At 47.3% G+C, this 26,624-nt stretch overlaps 1 protein-coding gene across 12 annotated transcripts in view; it reads right to left on the bottom strand.

Annotated features, from left to right (window-relative positions):
* Positions 1 to 26,624, bottom strand: part of HDAC4 (histone deacetylase 4) — a 174,809-nt gene that overhangs the window by 95,064 nt on the left and 53,121 nt on the right. For 6 of the 12 annotated variants that reach the window (XM_041465765.1, XM_041465768.1, XM_041465767.1 and 3 more), the window contains exons 1-2: positions 15,762 to 15,880; positions 9,685 to 9,756 (exon numbers count right to left, since the gene is read on the bottom strand). In XM_041465765.1, coding sequence (XP_041321699.1) covers positions 9,685 to 9,756; positions 15,762 to 15,822 — 133 coding nt within the window. In that variant the 5' untranslated portion in view covers positions 15,823 to 15,880. Of the gene's footprint in view, positions 1 to 9,684; positions 9,757 to 15,651; positions 15,881 to 26,624 lie in introns of those variants that run through there. The other 6 variants (XM_041465775.1, XM_041465772.1, XM_041465774.1 and 3 more) reach the window with 2 other exon arrangements.

The raw sequence follows: 26,624 nt of genomic DNA, 5'->3' as shown, positions 1-26,624 counted from the left end.
AGCTCCTCAGAAGCTGAAATTCTCATCCTGTGCAAGAACATCTCTTGTGGGATAAAGAGTAAAGCGCATTCTAAACTGCACAAAAACATCATATCCACCACGCTCCAGGACTGTCTGAAACCCCCGCTAAAACTGCTTTGAAAGGACTAGAATTTGTCTTAATATTATGGTGATTTTTAAATCAGCTGTAATTTTCATTTGTCTGTCACCTTATGCACCTCACCTGAAGTCATTTTTCTCTTCTGGAACAGAACCACGGTGTAGTTCCTGCACCAGCATCCTGACCAGCAGCAGTAACTTTGTTAGAACACAAACAGCCAAATCTCTGCATTGAAGCCCAAATGATTCCCAAATAACACTGAAGAAATAATGAAACTAAGACACAAAGGAGAAGCATACAGACAACATGGAAAAGTATACACTGCTAAGCCTTTTGGCAAAAGTCCATGAATATTTGAGTATATGAGTATTTACAAGCTGCAGGAACTTGGTGGGGCTTGGTGATGTACAGAGACAAGTTGCCAAGTAACTGCATTTTCTACTTCTCTGCTGCAACTAGCCTTTTCCAACTCAGCAAACAGCAGCACAATTCCAAAGCTCCCCTTCTGTGCCGAGGAACAAAATTTCTGCTGAAACTAAAGAGAAAACAGAGATTATCCAACTAATATGGGGGGTTTGGGATATGAGTAAACCCCACATTATTGACCCTGACAGTGAAAAGCTGGCACCTGTGAGAGAGTATTTGGGAAAAGGAGGGGGGAATGGTGTCTTGAATGACTGAAATCCCCTTCAGAGTGGATTAATGCACGTGTTCCTGTTGCATACAGGTAGAGATATAAAAGAAAGGCCTTATAAAATATGGCTTAGGCCCTGCTACTCTAGCTAAGCTAGCAGTTAGCTTGTAACTTCCCATGTTAAAGGTCATAAGATTGAAAGCAGTTAGCACAACAAGCTATTCTGGTAAGAAAACCATTTGCACCTGCAATAAACAAGAAATCTGTCTCATGGCAATCAGTGAACAAAATATGTAAACTAACCAAAAATAGAGAGATTTGACAGACAAACACCCTGGCCATTTACAGACCAATAAACTGAGTGTCAGTGTATTGTTAGCCAGTTAGGTCTGACACAGTGCCTTCTGATACTTCCTATAAATATGAACTTGGTGAATAAAGAATTGGCTTTTCTGCATGAAGAAACTGAGAATGAATGAATGAATGAATGAATGAATGAATGAATGAATGAATGAATGAATGAATGAAGAAAATGAGAATGAGAATGAAGAATCTGCTTTACTGCAATGTGTTCCCAAAGCAAGAAGAAGTGGAGTTTTCCTGGTGGCTCCCCAATGCCCTGCTGCACGAACAGAGGTGGAACAGCTCCTCACGGACACGCTGCACGTTTGGCTGCACATGGAACCAGATGAAGTTTCCTGGCTGCTCACCCAGGACACCTGATGCTTGTGTCAACACAGCCAGCACCTTCCCTGCCGTGTCACTCCCATCCCTGATCAGCCTCGGGGCATGGCCAGGTCGTGTGTCCAGAGCCCAAACAGAAGTCAAACCTTTCCCTGCGCTGCCATCCTGGAAAGGAAACTCCAGAGAATTCTAGAATTTCCTTCTCTGCAATTTTAAGGATTACTCCATGCCAGCGTGGGGTCACCAAGGTGAAGTCCTCAAGGTCCTAAAAGGGATTTTTTTATTTTAAATCTATTTACTGATTTTTCAGTACCAGCCTTTCCTTCTGCCTTTTCCACAGTGTTATCTCTTAACCCAATGGGCTTTGAACTCCTGAGGCTTTAGAGACTTTGTTACAGGCACAGCCAGGGATGGGGGAGAGGGATGTGAGTTCTGTTTAGCACTAATTCAAGACATGATAAATCCCTGAGACAGGGATTATACAAGCATAATACAAATATATACATATATATGTACATATATAAGTATATACAAATCCCTGTATCAGGGATTTATACATGGAATGTGAAAGGAATTTTATTTTTTCCATCTATAAAAATGTTTGATACCTCCAAACATGGTATCAAACGCCTAATACCGTAGTTAGGGGTATTTTTTTGATAACATTCCAGTTGTACTTTTCCAGCACAACATTTGGTTGAAGGTCAGGCCTGGTGTTTCCCACCAGGAAAAGCTGGCAGCTTTTCAGACCCCACAGACTATAAAAGGCAGGACAGGGAGACAAGGAGTCGTTCCCTCTGGAACATCTGAGCTGGCTTTGAAGCCCAAAACATGATTTGTGAGGTTAAATGCACTCACACACACACACAATTCCACTGGAGTGGCAGGCTGGACACCATGGTCTGGTTGAGCTCCAGGAACAGAGCTGGGAGCTCCTCCCAAGATCCTGCTCCCACTACAAAGCCATTAAGCAGAAGCAGGGGCAGGGGCAGATGGGATACTGGGGAGAAAATATTCCCTGTGAGGGTGGGGAGGGGCTGGGATGGAATTCCCAGAGCAGCTGTGGCTGCCCCTGGATCCCTGGGAGTGTCCCAGGCCAGGCTGGACACTGGGGCTTGGAGCAACCTGGGACAGTGGAAGGTGTCCCTGTCCATGGTAGGGGTAGAAGGGGATGAGCTTGGAGATCCCTCACAAGCCAAAGGCTCCCGGGATGCTGTGATTCCTGGGTGCCTGCAGGTATCCATCCACCCAGCCACGTCTGCGAGGGGAGCCTGCCCGAGCGCTGCAGCACGCGGCGTGAAGGGAACTCCTGCCGCCCTCTGAGCCCAGTTTCACCAGCAAAGCTCTGCTGCTCAGCTCAGCAAAACCCCTCTGATCCACCCTGGCTGCGGCAGACAGGGCAGGCCTAATGGCACCCTAAGGAAAATCCCACTTAAGTGACAGGCACAGCGGCTCCCAGGATTACTGGGACGGGCAGGAGCTGGCTGCCCTCCCTTTCCCCCTCAGTGCGTCACAAACACCTTCCCAAACCTGCTGCTGAGCCCAGGGCTCGTCCCACCCCTCCTGCCAGCAGGGAACAAGCAGAAAACCCCAGTGCTTGTCAGAGGAAGGGTTCAGAAAGAGAGGGATAAACCCCCACCTGCGCCTGGCCAGATCCGCGTCGTCCGAGTCCCAGCACTCCCCGGGCAAATGCCTCCAATTCTGCCTCATTAATATTTTTAAAAATACATTATTGCAACCACTTCATCTGTTTTTTTGAAAAAAAAATTGAAAAAAAATTGTAGCAATTTACTTAATCTCAGGAACAATTTGCACGCAGGTGGTAGGTGACTGTCCTTAGTGAAAATAAAAAGCTTCCCGTATGTCACTTAAGCAGGACAACTCTGGGTCTTCATTAGCTTCATTAATATCATTACAGTGTGACTGTCAACAAGCAGGATTATAAATGGATCAAAAAGGCAAGTTTTGACCTAAATTTCACTGTTTGGTCACTCAGTGCAACTTGGAGAAGTCCTATAGTAGCTTGGGAGTTCTTCTTGCATTTCACCAGAAACTTCTTTCAAAAATTCAAATGTACACAATTCACTGGCAAGAAATGTCAGAGCTTTAAAAAGTACCTAGGAAAAGTATCACCAAAACGTGCAGTACATTTATTCTGCATATTACAACTGCAGTTCCAAATCAGTGATTCCAAAGCCTTTCATTAGATCATAAAAAACTTCAGGCCAGCTTATAATGAAATCTCTAATCAAATATGAATGAATCATCTGATATGACACAATTCCTTGAATGAGAAACAGATGGAAAAGTAGTGATGATTAAGTGGTTTAGATCACAAGATATTAGTTAAGCCAAAGGAGGAGATATTTAATCACAGAATCACGGAATGGTTTGGGTTGGAAGGGACCTTAAAGCCCACCCCATTCCACTCCCTGCAGGGACACCTTCCACTATCCCAGGCTGCTCCAAGCCCACTCCAGCCTGGCCTTGGACACTTCCAGGGATGGGGAATCCACAGCTTCCCTGGGCAACAAGGAAAGGTCTCTTTAATGAACCATCAGCAATCCCCCAGGGAAATATCTGGAGACTGCTGCTGTATTTTAGGCATCGCTGCACAAAACATTCACCTGATATTCCCTCCACTGTCCCAAGAAAAAGCAGAGCCAAATATAGCCCTGAAAATCAATATACACTGGGGAAGAGCCTCCGGGATCGTGATAAACGCGTGTCATGCTAGAAGAGGAATTCCTAAAATCCCGGGAGCGCAGGTGGCTGCTCTCTCCCCTTCAGCAATAAACTACCCCCAGTTAATTTTGGCAGAAAGCACCCTAGGGAGCTCTGCAGTGCAGGGCACAGCCATGAAAAGGGCACGCAGACAAAGGAAACACAGCCCCTGGGAATAATGGGACCATCCATCCTCATCCTGCAGCCAGTGCTGGCACCATCTGTGCAGGGAAGCTGATGGGAAAGTAGAACTGAGTACAGGGTGTCTTGGACCACTGCTAGCCCAGGACGAGCCTTACCTCCAAAAAGTGAAGGGGCTGAGAATGAAATCAAAGCAGACCAGCAGAGATTTCACCCCAATTACCTCTCTGAGGCTGCAAACCCAGGTAAATCACCCAGGCTGCAAACACACATGGCAGACAAGACACAGCCTCCAAGATCCCCTCTGAGGCACATGGAATTTTTTCCCCAAAGAAGGCCCCAATCCATGATCTATTTCCATGAAACATTTATCACTTTTCATTCACCACACAGTACTGTTATTTTTAGCAAAACCAGAGGCAATGGGAACAAATTCCTGAATAACCATTCAAGGGAGCCCTTCCACGCCTGCTCGCATCCTGCCATCTCCTCCTTCCCTAAGTTTTCTTCACAAAGTTCTAGCATTCAAAGCTCTTCCCTTCATCATCTGCTTTTATATAAACCAAAAGCTCAAAACAACCTTTCCTGTGCTAGGGAATCAGTAAGAATTCTTATTTTTGAAAATAACACTTGGTGAACAGTCAGGACTAAGGGAATGCAGTGAATTCCAGAGCTGATCCGTGTGAATTAATGAACTAAGTGAGGTGAGGGAGGAAGAAAAAAAAACCAGCAAGTTGGGGCTTGCAGCAGAGCGAACTTTCCTGCCTTTCATCCAGGAAACCAGCACTGCATTCAAGAGCTTCACATTTAAGTGCTGCTTTCAGCTGTTAAAAGAGGGATAATCATTTATAATTCATGCCAGCTCTTCTAATTGATAACCATTTCCTCATGGGTAAGAAAGGAGACAGATAAATCATGACAGATAAATACGTTTTCTGAGACAAAAGACAACAAAGCAGAGTTGAGGAGCTGTGGGCTCCTGTTCTTCCAAACCCACTGGGATCAGGATATTCACATTCTGCGCTCCAGCATCAGATCAGTTCAGGACTGCCCATCCCTGGAAGTGCCCAAGGCCAGGTTGGACAGGGCTAGGAGCAACCTGGGATAGTGGAAGGTGCCCTTGCCCATGGGACAAGATGGGTTTTAAGGTCATTTCCAACCCAAACAAGTCTGTTATTCTCTGATTTCCAGCTTGGCTAGAGGAGTGGTTTAATTCCATGTGGAATATGGATGCTGAAGCTGAGACAGAGGCGGCCAAAAAACTCATCCCTCTTCCATACACCCCTGCACATGCACAGAGTGCTAAAGCAGAGTTAGAAGGTCATTAAATTATCCCATGACCAACAGAACACGAGTTTGGGGACAGCATTAGTCCAGAAAAGAGGTTCTGAAGCTTGAACTTCCCTGCTCCTCTGTTCTAGATGTGGCAGTTCCCTCCCCTCTCCTGCAAAAATAACCCCAAATTACTGACTGCAAAGGGCTTCTAATAGCAGCACAATTCAGCAAATCCTCTGTGGAAATTGGGGAGTTGGCTGAAGGGCTGTCAGGGCTTTCCTTGCTGGGGGAATGGCTCTGGAGCTTTCCTCCAGCAGGCGAAACACTCCTTTGATTGTCACTGCATGGGCCATGGCTTGTCCATTTAGCTCAGCGTTGGAAATTAAAGACAAATATTCATAAATCATAAGTACTGCAGGAAATAGAACCTTGAGCTGATTTTAACTCTCAAGGCTTTAAGCTGCAGTTTCTCTGCTACCTTGGAATCATGGAATGGTCTGGGTGGGAAGGGACTCAAACCCATCCGCTGCCATGGGCAGGGACACCTTCCACTAGCCCAGGCTGCTCCAAGCCTGGCCTTGGACACTTCCAGGGATCCAGGGGCAGCCACAGCTTCTCTGGGAATCTTATCTTACACCAGAGCGTCTAAATGGTGGCAAAACTGTCACACCAAGGCTGACCATAAGAGCTGCAGCTTCTCCGTAACCTAACGAGAGGACAGGGTTGAATCTGCTCAGTGTACATTGCAACATCAAAATGATTTTTCCCAGAACTCACTTTTGATGATAATTTGGGGGGTTTCTCCTCCATCCTGGGCTTCATAATATCCATATTATATATCAGGCTATTTTTAAGACTAAAGGAAAGCCTTTCTGAGGGGTCGCTACTTCTGGGGAATGACAAAACCTCACATTGTTCCCTCACAGACAGGGATTAATCTCTGACTACAAAACCAAGGGACAGTATTAGTCCAGAGGCTCGTGCAAACCATTGATTCCTACATACATCAACACTATTATTTTTGTGAATGACTGTGGAAGTGAGAGTGGAAAACTAGATCTACCATGGAGAAAAAGCAGCAGGGAGCTGAAATCTCCCACTTAATGCTCTGTGTTGGAAGGGACCTCATCTCTTTCCAGCTCCTTTCCACAGGCAGGGACAACTTCCACTCTCCCAGGCTGCTCCAAGCCCTGTCCAGCCTGGCCTTGGACACTTCCAGGGATCCAGGGGCAGCCACAGCTTCTCTGGGAAATCTGTACCAGGGCCTCACCAGGCTCTGATTATTAAAAAAAAAAAAAAATAAATAAAAAAGAATTAAGGGAAGCAAGGTTGCTCAGTAAAGTGAATTTATTCCTTTTCCTGCCCCGGGCCAAAGGGAGTGATCCTCAGGAGCCCGAGGCAGAGCAGGCAGAGCTATCTGAAGATGGTTATTGCACCCCAGAGCAGGAGGTGGGCTGGGGGGCTTTGCCTTGTTGTACTTCTGCGAGCACCTCAGAAATTCAGGCGTGCCAGTTACGGGTGATGTGTCTTTGAAAAGTGAAAATGTTTCTCTTCCTCCAATTAATCCTTAATTTATACAGAAAAGAAGACAGAAATAATTTTCACTGCTGATGACTGAAGTCAGTTCTATTGAACCAAATTCACTCCTAAAAAACCATTTCATAAAATTGCTGTAAATATTTCTTGGTTTGGAATTGAAATGCTCTGCATTTCAGGGAGGATTTTTTGAACTTCCTCACCATTTCACATCAGAGAAAAACAACTAACAAGGGTCAAACCTCTTCTTCACTTGGTTCATGGTGAAGAGGAAAACATTTTGGTTTCCTACAAGCACACCGCAGTGATTTTATCTGCAATAGAAATGCAGCATAAACGCTCATCGACCACTCAAGTTTATTCAACCCTACCCTGACCAGGGCAGGAGAATGTTTTAAACAAAATAGCCCAAGACGCAATCAAGCAATTTTTTTCCCTTATGCTGTTTTTAACCATTATTTCAGTCATGTCTGAGACTTGGAACACCACTCATTAATCCCACACACAACTTGTTTTTCCAGAGCAATGCTTGGTGTTACTGCTCCTTTCTTCTCTCAGAAAGATCTGCAGCAAATTCCTGAAGATAAGAATGATAAAAGCCAGATATGGCAATCCCAGAATGGGCTCAGTGGGAAGGGATCCTTAAGATCATCCCATTCCACCCCTGCCATGGGCAGGGACACCTTCCACTGTTCCAAGTGGCTCCAAGCCCCAATGTCCAACCTGGCCTGGGACACTGCCAGGGATCCAGGGGCAGCCACAGCTGCTCTGGGCACCCTGTGCCAGGGCCTGCCCACCCTCCCAGGGAACAATTCCTTCCCAATATCCCACCCATCCCTGCCCTCTGCCAGTGGGAAGCCATTCCCTGTGTCCTGTCCCTCCAGCCCTTGTCCCAGTCCCTCTCCAGCTCTCCTGGAGCCCTTTAGGCCCTGCAAGGGGCTCTGAAGTGTCCCTGGAGCCTTCCCCTCTCCAGGTGAGCACCCCCAGCTCTCCCATCCTGAATTCCATTCCCATAGCTCAGTTACTGGGAGAACCATTTGACAGAGAAGCAGCGCTGCCCACCTCTCATCCCACCCACTTCACACCAGCACAGCTCCCCAGGGATCTCTGCCTCATTGTTTTCCCAAAAGCACAGAGGTGAGTTATTAAAAATACTCAAAATGGAGTCCAAACAGCAAGAACTCCATAACTCCTGCTTGGCTCCACCAAACAGCCTCATTTCACCTGGGGAAAAGCAGCCAGAACAGACTCTACCATCAAGTTCCCCAAGCTCTCAAACAGCACTAGCCTTTGGTGCTTTTGAATACCTCAAAAGGAAACATTAAACTTAACCAGCAAACAAAATCAACCCCAAAATAAAAGGCTAGAAGATTCAAACCCATCCCCTTCACAATCCTGGCCTATGATCCACAGAGCCACAAAACCCAGCCTGGCTCACAACTGAGGGGCACAGTAAAACCTGTAAGTTGACCTGTGCTACCACAGGGACTTTAAAATGAGAATCCCTCTGAGGGTTAGGAAAATAGAACCTCCCTTACCTGACAGACACGTTTGGGAGCACACAGAGGGGAAAGGGATTTCTCAGAATCCAAAGCCAAATGCCCATGCCTGGTAAACAACCATCTCTTCCTTTTCCCCCCCCAGTGCAACAACTCTACCTCCTTGAAGGTTTCCTTCTCCAAACAGGCATTCAAGTCCACAAAAATCTAGGTTAGGTCACAGCCCACTTTTTTCTCCCCCTCCCAGTGTACCAAAGTTGTTTTGAATAAACTTCGTTTACATTTTTCCAACTGGCATTACCAGAAGTGCTCAGATCTTCTGCAAGATCTCATCCTTAATAGAAAAGGGCCTGAGGGCATTTTGGAAGGTAACAGAGAAGGGAAAGTTGGGGGTTTGGAAGATCTGAGCTGCTCCCTGCAGAGAAGATAATGTTTGCTATATCCTGTCACCCCTGGTAAAAATATCTGCTTGTACCAGGGAGTGAGAAGGGGGAAACATAAAAGCCAGCAGCAGATTGTTTCCCCCAGAATTCCATGTACTGGGAGCAGAACTTTGGTTTCCATCACTTGTAGAGCTGCAGCCCTGAGCTCTAAGAGCTCTCCCAGCTCAGCAAGGAGCAGCCAGGACGAGGAGCAGAAGGACAAGCCCCAGGAGAGGCCGTGGCAGGATCATTAGGAGAGGCAGAACAGCAAACAGCCCAGAGCCCAGCGTGACACACTTTGATCAGCCCGGCCTTGGCTTCCTGTTCCTTCTCCCTAATGAGAGCAGCAGCTCCAAAACCTCCTTCTGGGCTGGGAAGGGACTCCTTCAGATGTTGCTTTGTTCTCCTGTCCTCTCCTTTCTAAGGCAAACCAAGCATCTCCCACCAGGCTGGGCTCCCCTCAGCTCCCTGCAAGACTCCCAGGGCTGCTGTGCTCCATTCCCAAATCCCACTCTCCCAGCCTGGGAAAGCAGAGGTGTGCAAGTCCTAACAGACTCTGTTCCAGCACTCTGCATTTGCATTCTGCTCTCCTGTTCACAAGGCAGAGCTGCAGAGCATTCCTGCACCCCCAGAACAGGAATGAGGTTTAATAGGAGGTTTTTTCCTTACCAGAGCTCGGCATGTGGTTCACTCGAGGTGGATTCAACAGCTCCACTGGCTGGTCTCTGCCAGAAAGCCCATCTGGAAAGAGGAGGGAAAAAGAAAATAAAATCACATCAACACTTTGGGTAGCTGAGCTATTTTTAGCCATTCCAAGCAGAAAAAAAAAAATCAGCAACCAATTATCGATGCAGAGCAGAAACACAAGTAGCACAAATCAATGGAAATGAGAACATTCCCAGGACAGCTAAAGCAGAAAATAAAGGAGACTCTATCCCGAATTACACTCAGGGTTTCCCGGTCCTTAAGTCCACAACTGGTGCTGATCCCAGGCTGAGGAAATAGGCATGTCAGCTCACAAACCTTACCAGAGAAAACTGTGACTCCTTCCTTGCTGCGGGAACTGAACTAAGACAGAGACACAGCCCCACGGAGCAAATTTGAGGAATGGCTGGAATATGCCAGTGAGATGTTAAGGAAAACTGACAAATCACTGCAGGAGATTAAAATGCAGAGACATGCATAACAAGCCCCATTTTGCATAAGTTTAGATTTCAGAAAGGCATTAAAAACATACTTTGTAAATGAGATGCACAAATCCATCTTGCTGAAGCAGTTCCCTATTTAAAATATTTCCAAGATCGTATCTTGCATCCAGGTAGAGTTAAACAGAACAACCAGTGTTGGCGACTGCCACACCTGAGTTTCTAGTCACTCATTCTCCTCCCAGAAAAGCCAAAGCAAAAAATGCTAAATTATGTTTTCAGTGTAATTACGAACCCTGGGATACAGAAAATTTATCTCAAACCTATTTGTTCCACCTTTGCCAGTCTGTCTCACTATTCCCCTCCAACCCCTTTCTGTGCTGCAGCTCTGATAGGATCAAGCCAAACCCTGTCTGGAGACATCAAAGAAGCCACCCCATCTCTCTCAGGAGAAGGACAGTGTCAGAAAAATGTTAATATTTGTTTTCTTCTCCCTGCTTTCTCTGTTTTTCTGGAGAGAAAGCACAGCTGGAGACTTCTCCATGTCTTGCCTGGGTTCACCTCCAGTGGAACCATACCCAGATGGAAGGGGAAGAGCAAAACATCACTATTTTAAATATAATCAAGCCATCAGGTGCTCCAGAGTCAGTGGAGAGCACAGCCCAGGAGAATTCCCAGTTTTCCTGGGGAGCAGAGGATTCTCAGCTTCTCTGCTGGGCAGTTTCAGATAAAGATGTTCCTTCATAGGAGAAGAACCCATGGACAAAACAGAGCCCTGTAGCAGCACCCAGGTGCTCTGTGAAACAAATTCAGGTCAATTTGGGGTTTTTTTTAAGACTTGTTTAATTGTAAGAAATCCCATACCCACAAACCAATGCTTTGCAATCTTTGTTTCAAAATGAGTATTAGATTAACCACAGCAGAACATTTAGGAACGTCTTTTAAAGCACTGACACCTGAAACACTTGAAGCAAAACCAAGCTATCCAAGACCAAGGTCCTGTCTTTGCTGTCCAAATAAAGCTCCATAAAATAAAATAAAAAAAAAAAAAAACCCAAAAAACAAAAAATAAAGCTCTAAATCTTTGGAGTCCTCCCTCAAGCACAAGGATGTGGAGCTGCTGGAGCCCTCCACAAAGAGGTCAAGCCATGCAATCAGGGTTTGACACTCCTCACAAGCCACAAACCCTGGTTTGAATACTGAGACAGCCCAGACAAGCTACAAAATATCCCCCAGCTCTCTGCTGGCCAAATTGGTCCTTAGCTACTAAACAGAACTGGCAAGGAAACATCCCTCTCAAACTGGTTCTCTATGAATCAGGCTGATGATTTCTCCAAAACTCTGCAACAAAGTGCTCTGTCCATGGAGCCTGGAGGATAGCAGACACCAGCCTGGCTGATTCATGGCTTGAGTCAGGGAACATTTCGTGTAGCTTAGTTTCCAGATGGGCATTTCTACTCATTAATTAACAAGATGAAGCCATAATTCATTGATGGAAACTTGAACACTTTGGTTTTTATCTTAATCTGTTCCAAAGAGTTGTTTAAGTTATTCAGAAAATATAGCCAGGACAGGTTTGGAAGTAGCTGAGTTTGCAGGTTTTAAAGAAGTTGAAAATAGCAAAACAAAGAGTAATATTTATAAGTTCAGTCCAAAATAAACCAGAAACGTGACAGATAAAAACCATCAGAAAAGATGAAGCAGCAGAACCAAGACTGGAATTGTCAAAAGCAGAATTGTCAAGATTGGAAATGACCTCTGAAATCATCAAGTCCATCCAGGGCAAAACCAAACCAGATGAAGACAGGGAAAAACAACTTCTCCACTTAAAAAAGACAAGAAATGAAGAGAAATTGAAGGCTGGAACATTCAATGAGGTCTTAAAGAAAACTGCAAGCAGCCTGACTATAATCAACTCTGATGAGCTTAAAAATGCAGGGCAGAACTGGGAACGAAGAGGTTACTTAAATGGTTTTCCATTTATTCAGATCTTTCAACCTGATGCAAATCACCCCAGCCTACCTGAATTCCTGGAGCAAAGCAATGAGCAACTAAAAATTATCTTTAAAGGACACCCAGAGTAAAGAAGTTCTACAGAGGTGTAGAAGCAAAACTTTAGGAGAGACAGAGAGAAAGGCGGGAGCAAGAGGTAGACAAAATCAGCATTACAGACTGAAATTTGTCCCTTTGGAGCTTGAAATGCAGAACTAAAACTAAAAAAAAGGATGGGAGATGCAGTGACAAAGGAGTAAAACCTCCCCACTGTGATAATGATAAAAAAAAGTACAACTACTAAAGGGAAATACCTGGCCAAGCAAGGCCACAATAAGGAAAAGCCAGAAGATTTTCCAAAACCAAGCACTCTGCATTCAGTGAGGATACAGAGGATCCCAGTTCCCTCCTGGATGTGCCAAGAGGGTCACGGGCAAGGTCATCCCTCGGGGACATGGCAGCGTCAGTGGCCAGAGCTTTAGTTTCAACACCTGAAGATGAATTGTGGGCAACCAAGGAGAAACCTCAGAGAGAAGATTTAAAAAATGAGACAGAAGGGCTGCAGAACTTAGTTTTGCCAGTGTCAGCCTGTTCTCCATGGAGGGAAGACAACAGAGTGGCCCAGAGATATTTTTCAGGATGAGCAGTTTTCTGCTAACGCTGTGAGTTTGAGACCACTCGACCAACTTCTGTTTCCTTTGCTCATAAATATTCTGGACAGCACCTCACTGCACAACAGCAATCAGGGGCTTCTGAGCAGGCAGGGGATTTACTCAGAGGGTGGGCAGGCCCTGGCACAGGGTGCCCAGAGCAGCTGTGACTGCCCCTGGATCCCTGGAAGTGTCCCAGGCCACGCTGGATGGGGCTTGGAGCAGCCTGGGACAGTGACAGGCGGTGGAACGGGATGAGCTCTGAGGCCCCAGATCATTCTGGGATTCTACAAGCCAGCACAAGCCTCATCCCTTTCCATCAGGCTGCTGACAGAGAGGCCCAGGCTGTAGCACACAAGAGCTCCTGGCTGGTCCTGGCACTGCTCAGCAGTTCTGTGCTGTCTCCATTACACGTGTCAGCCCACAGCAATTCCATTAATCTCTTCCAGGCACAGGAACGTGGGGTTTCTTTCCCCCTGCTCTCAGTACCCACAGCGTATCACGCTATAAAAAGCACCTTGCATTTAGTACCCGAGCTGGGCTGGGCGGAAGGACCATGGGCAAACAGGATTTCTCTGCCTTACTTCCTGGCAGGATCTGGGGAGGGTCCGTGGGTGGCTCTGCTCGAGCGTTTGGCTGAATTAAAAACCAGATCATGCACTGCCCTTGGAACCTTGGGATACCAGGCAGCTAAAGCAGGCTGGCTGAGGAATAAAAAACCTCCACCCCTGACCGTTAAGCACAGGCCACTGGAACATCCTGACTTGCATATCAAGCGTGTGTGACAAGTTACAATATTAGTAATGAGAACGCTAATTATCATGGATGCGTTATTTATTTGTCTGCTCACTCGAAATTTACAGTGGGGGGGGAAATCTTTCAACATTTACAAGAAAGCAATTAGGACAGCAAATGGATTATTTCTCTTTAAACCTATGAGAAAATGCTCAGTGCATATTTCCTCTCTAATTTGTCTGCACTCAAGGATCTATTTTTGGAAGTCTCCCTAGACTGTATTGTAGCACCACATGTACTGTAATGGCATTTTAATTAGCCCAGAGAGCTGGAAGATGCACTCTGCATCCGAAAGAGAGGCAGCCTAACAAAATGAGAGCATCCTTCTCTTCCCTTCTCAGAGATTTACAGCAGCTCTCAGGCCGAAATACCAATTATGGCTTCAACTGGAACCGACTGCGACTGCTATAAAAACCCAGAGCCTCACCCGGCCATTGGAACTCCACGGTAGCAAACCTGGATTTAAGCACTACTTACTCCTACTTTGAAGGTGGATGGTGAAATTAAAAACACTGCAGCCACACAGGGGCAGAACGGGGGACAGGAGGAGGGGAGACAAGTAAAAAAGGGACGGATCTGTTCAAGTTATCAAAACACCCATTTAGATGAAAGTTAATCCAATCCAGTTCATACAGGGTAATTCTTTAATTATTAGGATTACTATAACTAAGTTAATATTGAAGTAAGCCACCTTGCCTTGCCAGTGGGTGACATCATGCATCACCATCAACAGGATGGTCTGGTGTGTGTGTATATATATATATTTTATTTGCCTTCATTCTGACTCCTTGCTTTGGATGCAGTAGGAAGCAGGTCAGGCTGGTGGCTTCCTCAGTTCCGGAAGAGGCTGGCACATGCGCAATAGCAAACACCCCTCATGCCCCTGACAATCCTGATTGCCCCAGAGACATTCCTGAGTCCAGATGTCAGTGGGGCAGTTCCACCAAAGCCAGGAGCCCACCCCAGCACCCAGCGCCTCACTAGAGAGAGCCAGGATGGGGTTCAAACTTTCTTTTCTGTTAGAATCCACACAGATACCTCACAAGAATCTGAAGATAGCCAGGTGCAACATTTACAAGAGCTTGGTGCTGCTCTCTTACCCTGGACCTTGTAAAGATAAATCCAGCAGGTCACAGTTTGGTTAACATCAACGTAAAAGCATAAAAGGAAAAACAAAGAAGTTCAAGGCCAGGCTGGATGGAGCTCTGAGCAAACTGATCCAGTGAGTGGCACCCACGCCATGGCAGAGGCTTGGAACTGCATGGTCTTGAATGTCCCTTCCAACCCAAACCCTCCTGGGACTCTAATGCTCAGCAGCTCTTAACACAAAAAGCAACATTTAATTTATTACTAGGAAGTTATCCTAGAAGCCAAAATACCTAAGAAGCGTTTAAACAGGAAGCTGTGGTCCTCAAGGCGCTGACAGACTGATATCCAAATGACAAGACACCACTTCTCAAATGCTAAACCCTGGAAGCATTGTGTTCCACTTCCTATGCCATTATTTTCCTTAATTCTTGGCAGTGGGAGGATAAAGCAACTCCTCCTAAACATGACAATCTTCAGCCTCCTCAGCAGACTTCGATGACTTCATCCACACAAAACTGAGGAGATGTGTCACTTTGGAAATCCACAGGAATAAAATAATCCTTGACATGCAAATGCAAGTGAGCAGAAGCTCGGAGTAATCCATCCCCTCCATCACAGAGGTTAACGCTCCCTGGCATCATTACAGCAAGAAGCAGGAGCTGCCCATTCCAGGAGATTTGCTCCCCTTCCCCTTCAGGCAAGGAAAGCCAGAACCCCCCACAGCCAGCCTTCCCACTGGCCCCCAACAAAGAATGCAAGGAAGGAAAAATAAAACACTTTAAAGGAAGAGAATGCATGCAACATTTTTTTATGCCTATTTTTTCTTCCAAGTAAAAAAAACCCCACGTATTTAATGCTGGTTTTCATTCCATTTTACTGTAGCTGGTTTTGAAATCAGCTCATTTGGTCCATAGGAAGTAACTACGGAAATCCAGGTAAAATTAGGGCTAAGCTCAAGCACACACCTGAAGTAACAACATCCAGATCACCTGTGGCACCTTGGACACCGAGGACGGCTCAGGAGGGATGGGAACCCAAGGAATGCACCTGCTCCCACCCAGCAGCCCACACGCACCTGGCAAACAGCCTCCCGCAGAGCTGCGGGGGCTCCTGGAGCAGAGCAGTGTCCTGACCATTCCCGAAGGGCAGGAGCTGCACTCCAGCCCCTGGCTGTTCTGCTGCCCGGCAGCCCCAGCCCGTTTGGGCAGGAAAGGCTGAGCTCTGGTTTCCCCCGGCAGGCACCGCCCCCGGAGTGACATTCCCAGGCATGGGGCTGTGTCCCAGAGCCAGCTCTATTTCAGGCTCTCTCCTGTGGGTGACAGGAGGCCTCTGCTGGTGGCCACCCCCTGTCCAGTGCATAGCAAACCCCAACACACAGCTCAGGGCTCCCAGGGCACCGCCAGACTCAAGGAGGGATCTGCAGGATCCGTGTCCCAATGTTCCATCAGTCCCAGGTGAGGTGCTGCCTGCAGGATCAGCCTGGCACTTTGCACAGCATGTCCCCTTTATCCCAGCCTTGTCCCATAGAGAGCCACCAGAATCAGGAAAAACCAGAGCCACCAGGCAGCAGGAAAAACATCTCTGTCTACCTGATCCTGACATAATTTCCTTATCACAAGAGCTGGAGCCCCTCTGTTCTGAAGCCAGGCTGGAAGAGCTGAGGAAGAAAAGAGAAGGCTCCAGGGAGAGCTCAGAGCCCCTTCCAGGGCCTAAAGGGGCTCCAGGAGAGCTGGAGAGAGACTTGGGACAAGGGATGGAGGGACAGGACACAGGGAGTGGCTTCCCACTGCCAGAGGGCAGGGATGGATGGGATATTGGGAAGGAATTGTTCCCTGGCAGGGTGGGGAGGACCTGGCACAGGGTGCCCAGAGCAGCTGTGGATGTCCGTGGATCCCTGGAAGTCCCCAAGACCAGGTTGGAGACTGGGGCTTGAGCAGCCTGGGACAGTGGAAGGTGTCCCTGCCCATGGCAGTGGATGGGACTGGATGAGCTTTAAGGTCCCTTTTCTTCCACACCCCTCTGGGATTCTGTGATTCCATAACACCTGCCGTTCTCCAGCAGCTTTAGACTGTCTGTATATATCATCTTCATGTCAATTATGTACAGATTTCTAAAATTTGGACTTCAGATATTTTTAAATCATGGATTAAAAAAAAACAGACTCCCATTTCAAAGCATCTAAAAGTAGATTCCACTTTCACAGACTTGGTGGAACAGCAATTTTCCCACTTGCAACGAAGGAGCCCAGACTCCACTGTTCATGACTATAAATATATTCATAGATATTTTCCCTGGCACAAAGCACTTCAATTTTAAAGGCAAGAGAATCATCAGCTCTTCTGGAGAGCTTCATCCTTTTGCTGCTTTGATTCTGTCAGTGAGCACACGCTCCTGGCAGGAGTGGAGGAGGGCACAATCTGCCACCATCTGCAGGGTGCAATTCATCTGAAAAGGTAACTGTCCTCAAGAAATTAGCATAGTCCAAGCATTTAACTTCACTCTGGAATATTATGTTCAACCAACAGGCTCTTTCCAGAGCCATTCTGCAAAATGTTCCTGTTCCCCGTGTGGTGCTGGGATCTTTTGGTTTTAAGCTGTAATGCAGCCTTTTAACAAAAGTGGATAAAATTTTCCTCCTTCTTGGGAGGCAGATAGGATAAAGGCAGGATTCCACCCTCCCAGTTAAATGTTTCTCCAGGAGTTCAGCGTTATCAAAGTGAGGTGTTTAATCTGCTGAGACAGGTCCTGTGAACTTCAGCACAGTAAAAACAGCCAACTCCCCAGGACTCCCTCAGCATTCAGCAGGAGAGGTGCTGCTGGCACCCAGCCACTCCCCAATCACCCACTATTCAGAACACACTCTCCCGTTGGAGAGCCACAAATCCACAGACAGAATGCCCCTTTGATCCAAATGTTCCAGCAGGTTCTTCGAAACTGATTGCTGATACAAGAATGAAGCAAGGGAAGGGGGGGTGGGGAAAGCACCTTGAAATTATCTGCAATTGTCAGCAGCGGGAGAGAGGCAAAGCACATTTTCCAGGCAGGAGAGAAGGTTCAGTAGCCTGCTTAATTTTCCCTTCTTTCTGGATGAACAAACTGTCAGGAAGAAATCCAGCTGAAAGATAGCCTGGCTCTTCCACAGCTTCAGATGAGGCTCCAGCTCCTGCCCACACGCTCACAGGACATGATGTTCAAGCTAATGAGATGCCATGGGAAGAAAAGGCTTCCCTCCTTCCAGGAGGGAACAAACTGTATGTGATGGGAAGCAAAGAGCATGGATTGCCTTTCAGCCCCATGCTTGGCTAGCACATGAACAAAATAAGGCTGTTCCACACAAGTGATGATTCTGGGGAGGCTTTGGATGGCTCTCAGGAAAAGGCTCTTGCCCCAGAGGGTGCTGGGCGCTGCCCAGGCTCCCCAGGGAATGGGCATGACCCTGAGGCTGCCAGAGCTCCAGGAGTTTTGAACACCACTCCCAGGGATGCCCAGGGTGGGACTGTTGGTGTCTGTGGGGCTGGACTTGTGATCCTTGTGGGTCCCTTCCAGCTCTGGAGATTCCATGATTCCATGAACTATTTCAAATGTAGGCTGCATCCAAAGGTTCTGATCCATTCCAGTGCAGAAAAGGGACATGAGGACACTTATGCAGCAACCCACTACATTCATGCTAACCCAGGAAAAATTCCTGGATGCAGCAGAGACTGCAGGGAGAACTCAGGCAAAGGAAACTGAGGCTTGGAGCCCTCCCTGGACACTGCTGGCAACGGGAACCATCCAGGATTTCATGACTAAGCAGATGCCTTCTGGCCTTGGGAGCTGCCTGAGCACATGGCAGAATTGGAAAGAGCAGAGGGAAAAAAGGGGGGGATTTTTCATTGAGGAAAATAAATACGGAGACACAGAAGCAGGATGGTCAGCAAACAGATCAGGCCTTGGGTTTGATGGAGCAGTGGCTGTCAGGCTCCAAAGGCTTTCAGCCCCAACCTTTCCCAGTGCTCCATCACCCCTTCTGCTACACCCACCATCTTTCAGGATGGTAAACTCATCTTCACATACAATATCACATCCAAGCCTGTAACAGCATAAAATCTGTGGCTCATCAGGGAAAAATCCTTTTGGTCCAACGTTTTAAGGACCACAGACCAGCTGACCGTGCTTACGAGCAGCCCGAACTGCAAGTCACCCCACGCCTGCTGGAGACAACAATGACATGTCTGAGTGCCACCCTCACTCTCAAAAAGGGAGGAGGACAAGTTTTCTCCTTGCTTTGCTCAGATTTCAAGCAGATGTACATAAAAATTGAGTAAGTTTGTGCACAAAGTTTGGATCAAAAATTACTGGCACCCAGAAATCAAAATCCTGTCCCAACAAGCTAATTCAGGGTGCTCAAAACAAAACTGGAGATAGTGCTTGGTCAAAATCAAAATCATCAGTTCAACAATCCTGGAGGTACACAAACAAACAGCAATTAAACTGATAATACAGTTAAAACCAGTCATGACCAGAGCGACCATAATCCAAACTTCACCATTGGCTCTTCACCCTCAAAAGGAACAAACCCCCCAAAAGTTCCAAGCATCAAGGGTGACTTTTAACTAAAGACAAGAACGTGGAGTCATTCATGCAAAAGACTGTTTTACTGCAAAATACACAAAGTATTTCTGTGGGAATTACTGCCCTTAAACTAGAGCCATGAAGAAGCTGGACACTTTCTACAGAGAACTCTGGATGGAGACCACCAAATCCCAACCCAGAGGACAGCTCCCAGCACCCACCCTCAGCACCTCCTTTGACTCATACTGATGATGGAAAGCAGCAGAAAGCTCCAAGAGAGGAAAATCTCACCACTGCCACCAGAAAGGCACAATGCACAACTCCCTCATGCTCAAAAATTCCCTTTATTCTGGTTCTATGGCACATAAGGGGTTCACACACACTGAAATGCTCCTGCAATGCATAATGGGTTTTCCTTGCCACAATGGATCATTATTCCATGGTGATCTAATCTAGTAATAGTAGATAATACCAGTAATATGGATTTGCTTTAGTAAAAGCATTTTAAATTGCATTAAACACAGTAACATGAGAATGGCACGTTTTGAAAATGGATATTTCTAATTCCTGGTGTGTAGAGGAGCAATTCCTGTTTCCAAGCCAAGGAGAAGCAAGTCTGTCTTAACACAAGGCCAACCCAAAATCATGGAAAATCATTGCAGAAAAGGTGGAAAGGCCCTCCAAGACCACTGAGTCCAACCATCAACTCAGCACCACTGCTAAACCTCGTCCCCAAGTGCAGCCTCAACACTGGACTTTATGTTCAAAATAATGTGACAAAGAGGAGAAAACAAACCAAAAAGCATTTTAATGAGTATTGTTGTCTGTTCCTTTAGGGCACAGAACTTTTACCCCCAAGGTGCAGCCTTCACAGGTGGTTGAACAGCACCAAACCACCTCATGAGCTGCACTTCCCTAAGTGGATTGCTCCAGGTCTGTCTGGAGACAGCCTTCAGAGGGAATCGGGAATCTCAGGAGCTGCAGCACCCAGGGGACCTCTGAGTCTCTGAGGATCCCTCTGAGTGAACAATCAGCATGATGAAATACTTTTTGTGTGTTACAAAAGGAAATACACGTTCTAAAAAGTACTCAGCAGAGGTCTCCAGATGTAATTGTGAGTAGGTGGTTTGGGCTGGGAGGGACATGAAAGCTCATCCAGTTCCAACCTCCCTGCCATGGGCAGGGACACCTTCCACCAGTCCAGGTTGCTCCAGTTCATTTGAACTGATTTCTGTGTCATTATGTTGGGTTTTGCTTCATCATTGCAAGTAGAAAAGTGTAAATTAAGATACTTGGGTTTACTACCTAAGTTACTCCTTAAGGCACCATTTACTCAGAAGTAGTCAGGCAAAAAAGGGATGATTTTGGGTTTTGTTTTCAGGGCTTTTTTTCTTAATCTGGAGTGATTTCTCTCCCATTTCTCGCCTTAAAGCCATGCCTTCTGTAGCCTTCTCTGTGCCCCAACCAAAATTCAGCTGGCACCTCCCAGAAATCCATCAGAATTCCTTTAAAGCTTCTGCAGCCAAGAGGTCCCCGCTTAGCATGGGAGGGGAAAAACATTGAAAAGATGGTCAGCAAATAGGAGAGGGGGCTCCACATAATAAACCCGAATGTGCTGGACCTGGAGAAAAGGAGGCTCAGTTTTCTCATTCCCTAGAACCAGTACACATTGTGAGCCTGAACATATTATCCTACCTGTATGTTGTTTAAAATAAGAAACCATAGTGATTACAAATTTGCTAAATAGCAAATACCTCCATTAGTTTTGGCTGCATCTTCCAGTGTTTCACACCAACAGCTACTTCTGGGTTGCCTTCCTGCAGCCACTGATGGAGAATCCATCCCCTGCCTTTTGCTGGCCCGAGGCACTGCAGTGCTGACATTCCCATCAAGCCAGCAGTGCTGATCAATGGCCTCCCAAAAAAATCAATCCTGGCCCACATTCCAATCCTCCCCAACACCCAGCCAGCAGGAATTGTTCATCCTTTGTGCACCACGAGCAAAGGAGCAGCTGAAAACACTTGACATTTGTCAATGCAGATAAGATTCCCTCAGCGCTGGGTATGGCTGTTCACTCCTGCTGTTGGAAATGCATCGAGGCAGAGCTGGTCCCAGCATTGCTGCAGCTCTGTACAAGGACTCATTCAATTCAAAGCCTTTCAAAGAGCCAGTAAACATCCTGAAAGGAACCCACAAGGACCACAGATAGGCCAGTCTCTCTGGCCCTACAGAGAGACCCCAACAATCCCACCCTGTGCACCCCTGAGAGCATTGTTCAAATGCTCCTGGAGCTCTGGCAGCCTGGGGCTGTGCCCCTTCCCTGGGGAGCCTGGGCAGTGCCAGCACTCTCTGGGGGAAGAAACTTTTCCTGATATCCAGCCTCACCCTGTGGTTTGATCCCTCTCTACTGCATGTTAAGAAGCCACCGAGTAACACAAATAAATCCTCACTGCTTTCCCTCAAACTCCTCCTTGATACCCAAGGCATGTCCTTGGACAGGTTTTTTTGAACATCTTGTTCTCAAGCCACAGTTTAAAATTCACTGTACCCCTGCATCGCTGTCATCCTCTACTCCTGTCTCTAGCATACATGAGGTTTGACCTTTTCAGATTTACATTTACAGCGTTCACAATCCTTGTGAGCTTTGCTACAGACAGGGAAAAAATCGAGTTGAGAGGAATTTCTGGAATGGTGACTGGGCTGCTGATGTTTCCTAAGGCAAAACACACACTGTTTCTATTCCAGCTTCCTAATACCCTGGTAAACAAGAGAAAATTGATTGACAAAGGAACCCTAACTAGCTGGAATCCTCTAAAAGATGGAAAACAGACTTCCAGGGCTGCCCACACAAGTGAAGAAGCTTCGGCAGTCACTGTTCAAGGGTAGCACAAACAATGCTCCAAATGAAGAATGCAGCAGGAAAAAAAATGCAGCCCAGCAGCTGGATTTCCAACTGAAGGAAGGAAATCCAGGCACTTCCAAAAGTGTCCCATCACATATCCAGCCTCACGCTTCTGCCTTTCCTTTGTGCTGCACATGCCGTGCTCGTTTTCCTGGTATCCTTGATTTATGTGCATCCCTTCCACCCAGCTGTCTCAGCAGCACACAGAGCCTCAGTGTGTTCCCAGGCTGTGGGAACCCCAGCCTGGAGCAGATTTTCCTCTCCCATTCAGCCCCCAGAGGGAGGCAGGCACGCTTTTCCTAACACATCCACCACTTACAACACACACCCAAACCCCAAAGCTCTGGATTTTAACAAGACTTGAAGTGACAGGACACAGGGAATGGCTTCCCACTGCCAGAGGACAGGGATGGATGGGATATTGGGAAAGAATTGTTCCCTGGCAGGGTGGGCAGGCCCTGGCACAGGGTGCCCAGAGAAGCTGTGGCTGCCCCTGGATCCCTGGGAGTGCCCAAGGCCAGGCTGGACATTGGGGCTTGGAGCAGCCTGGGACAGTGGAAGGCGGTGGACCTGGATGAGTTTTAAGGTCCCTCCCAACCCAAACCATTCCACGATTCTGTGATTTGCCAGCACTCCCATCCTATGCAACCATATGAGAGCAGAAACAGGCTCTTGGATAAGGATGACCAGCTCTGGATAACAATGATCCTCCTCAGACATTTGTATTCCTTGGTCATGAAGGTACCACAAACTTTGGCTTCCTCAGCCCTAAATGCCCTCCAGTGCTACAGAACACCCGTGCCCAAATTACCCCTTCTGATGTGCCTCATTTTTAACATGGAAAATAATGGGCACAAAGAGGAACGGCTGAGTTCAAGGAATGGCAGCATTCCCCAAGCCACTTTTCCAGACCTCCTACTCCAGACCTGCCACCCTGCCAGTCACTGGTCTCCTACCAAATCATGGAATCAATAAAGCTGGGAAAAACCTCTAAGACCAAGTCCAACCACTCCCCTTACACTGCCAACTCCACCACTAAACCATGTCCTCAAGTGCCACATGCACAGTCTGGAATAACTTTGCCTCAAAACAAATTCATCTGCCATTTATAATGAAAGGGTGAGATCCAAAATATTTTATATTTAATCACCTTTTGATATTTCCAGCACAAAACACCAATGTGCTTGTACAACACTGTTACAGATGAGAAGCATCTGCCTTTGCTTTCAGCAATTTTATTTCCTAGAATACTCCTGCTATGCACACTCCATCTGCCTTGTCCACTATCAATAAAATCCATTGATCAGTGTCAGCCACCAAAACCCAGCAGAAAGGTAAAGAGAGGATAAGGAACTAAGAGCTAACTGCAAAGGAGGCAGCTCCTGGGGCAGAGGACATGGAATTACTGTGAGAAGGGAGACGGGCAGCACAAACTTTAGGAAAGGTGAAAAAAAATAGGAAAATAGGACACAGCTGGTTAAAACACCACCTTGTAGTCCCACCTGGGGGTAAAAGCTGGGTTTCAGCTTTGCTTGGGAAACTCTGCCTGGGAAAGGGAGACTTCACAGTACCCACAGGCTTTTGAACAAAGCAGCCAAAGAAGTGAAAGCCATCAGCAGAGCTTTGTCCCTCTTGCCAGAGGGGGGATCACCCAGGGACCAGCTGCTCCTACTCTCCCCTGCCCTTCCAAAAACCAGGCAGCAGAACAGGGCATGGGGGTTTCTGCAGCAGTTTGGGATATGCTGTGCACACAGTTCTCTCAGTCCGAGTGCCATGTCCTGAAAAAACACAGCAGGAAGCAGAAGCAGCACCTTGAAGTCTTGAAAGGATGGCTGATTTTTTCACCCCAAAAAATTAAAAAATGTAGTGTGCCAAGAAGAGAACAAACTATCAACAGGCTGCCAGGTTATTGTACTCCTTCTTAAATTGTGATTACCACCACAAATTCCATCACTGGGGGCTAAGTGGAGCTCCAAAGAGATGTGTGGGATTAGAGATTAGTTCAGACAGTTTGAATTATTTCCTCCACGTTTGGAAGGAGACGTAGAAGAGAGAAGACTTTGAGGGGGCTGTTTTGAGTTTCTTTGGTGTCCTCCAGCCTGGTCTCTCCCTGATTCACTCCATTTCTACTCAAGCAAACCCTGGCTATTCATGGGTAGGATGGGCTTTGCAGGACGTGAAGCTGTGACCGTGCAGGCAGTTCCATGGCCACAAGTGCTGGAGACGCCAGCCCTGCACTGTGCCTCAGCCAACGGGGGAAGGGCAGAGCAAAAAGGCTCCAGGATGGGGGCACAGAAATGAAGGTTTTCAGGACAGGCCCCAGACCATGCCCCCCAAGTGCCACATCCACACACTTTCTCATGTCCAGGCATGGTGACTCCATCACTGCCCTGGGAAACCTGGTCCAATGCCTGATCACCCTTTCAGGGAAGAAATTTCTCCTAATATCCAATATCCTAAACCTCCCCTGACCCAGCCTGAGGCCGTTGCCTCTACTCCTGTCCCTGTTCCCTGCAGCACAGCCTGACCCTCCCAGCTGTCCCCTCCTGTCAGGAGCTGTGCAGAGCCACAAGGTCCCCCTGAGCCTCCTTTTCTCCAGGCTGAGCCCCATCCCAGCTCCCGCAGCCCCTCCTGAGGCTCCAGCCCCTTCCCCAGCTCTGTTCCCTGCCCTGGACACACTCCAGCCCCTCAGTGTCCCTCTTGTCACAAGGGGTTCAGAAGTGACCCCAGGATTCCAGCTCCCACCTGGGGCAGCACCTTAGGCCAGGTTCCCTAAACACATATCAAAAACCATGAACAAAACCACCTGAGGCAAAGCTGGTTTTACTCTGTGGACACCATTAGAAACACAAGCTGGTGGGTTTTATTCTGCACACACAAAATCATCATTGCTCATCAGAAGTAGATGCTCTGTATAAAAACCACCACAAAGGACTTTGAAGGTGCAGTTTGGAAACACAAAGATCCAAGGGGCTCTTGTTTACCCACAGTTTAGGGATCTTCCCTCTTAAAGAGACACAGCACCAGTGTGGAGCTGGTGGCCAGGTTGGACACTGGGGCTTGGAGCAGCCTGGGACAGTGGAAGGTGTCCCTGCCTTTTTGTGCAGGCTGCCCTCTCCCTCACTCCTGAGCCTTAAGTGCAGCCATCCCCAATTTCAAAATGCAGCTGTTCATAAATCAAAGGTCAGCAGGGGCTTCACAACAATCCATTCCCTGCAGCTGTGACTGCTGAGCTCTGGTAACTTCTGGGCAAGGGAGCAGCAGCCCCAGTCTGGGCAGGTGCCCAGCTCTCCTTAGGCTTAGACTGTATTCCTGAGCCTTGGGTAGCCTGGAAAGCAGCATTAGGTGGCCGAGGATCCATGAGAACACTGGGGCATTAAGCAGCCGCTTGTCCTGCCTGACAAGGTGAGTCAGAGGATGCTAGAAATCCACTGAGGTGCTTCCTAAAGCAACCAGAACTTGTTAAAAATCCACAAACCCAAGTGGAACTTCTGCCCTAGGGATCCACCTGACTCCAGAGGGCTTTCCTGTCCTGTCTCCCACCCCAGACTGGCTGAGGAAGGGCAGCTCCCTGAGGGGCTCCTAAACACCTCTGACACACCTTTAAACAGGGACAAGGATCAGTACAAAGTTCCAAACAGAGAAAAGACCTGTTTGATAGAACCATAAAATCAACACAAGCCCTCTGTGATCACTGAATCCAACTGCTCCCTCAGCATTGTCAAGGCCACCATTAAATCATGTCCCCAGGTGCCACATCCACTTGTCTTTCAAATCCCTCCAGGCATGGGGACTCCACCACTGCCCTGTGGACAGCCTGTGCCAGGAACTGCCTCCAAGGAGTAAAACCAGCTAGGAACAAGATCCCCAAGTGTGGAGAATGAGGCAGGCAAGCCTGTGAGTGTTCATTTCCATGGGGAAACTCTGAGGTTGTCCAAAACCTGCCAAAATTAACGATCAGAGAGTCCAGAGCAGGAAAAGATGGGTGGAGGGGAAAAACCCTGCATGCTCTCTAGTGTTTTATCAACATTTATTGATTTATTTTAAAAGCTGGGTGGAACATGGGGAATTAATAGACCACCATACGCCCATGTGCTGCATCTGCTACAGCGATTTATTCTTATAGTTCTTTTATTACCTTCTTTGGGAACTGAATGAGAGAAGGATCAGCATCCTGACACTTGGAAATTAGCTCGTTTTCACAACTGTCAGCAGGAAAGCAGGAATTAATCCTCTAATTTCAGCCTGAAAAATAGTGAGAGCAAGCCAAACGAAGAAAATAAAAATAATTTTTTTTTTCTGTGTTTGTAAGAGGAGGGGAAAAAAAGTGCTTGGAAGAGCAGTGGCCTTATTATGCTGGCAAGGCTACAGCCCATGAGATCAATGTTTTGATGAGCACAAGGACTTGTGCCAGAGGGGGACGGGAAGCAGAAGAAGAGACTTCAATGGGCTGAAAGCACAGAGAGAGGAAGAGGCAGGGAA

This window comes from Pyrgilauda ruficollis, unplaced genomic scaffold (genome assembly GCF_017590135.1).
Source record: "Pyrgilauda ruficollis isolate IOZ18807 unplaced genomic scaffold, ASM1759013v1 scaffold191, whole genome shotgun sequence".
Classification (NCBI taxonomy): domain Eukaryota; kingdom Metazoa; phylum Chordata; class Aves; order Passeriformes; family Passeridae; genus Pyrgilauda; species Pyrgilauda ruficollis.
This window is presented reverse-complemented; position numbering and strand designations above follow the sequence as displayed.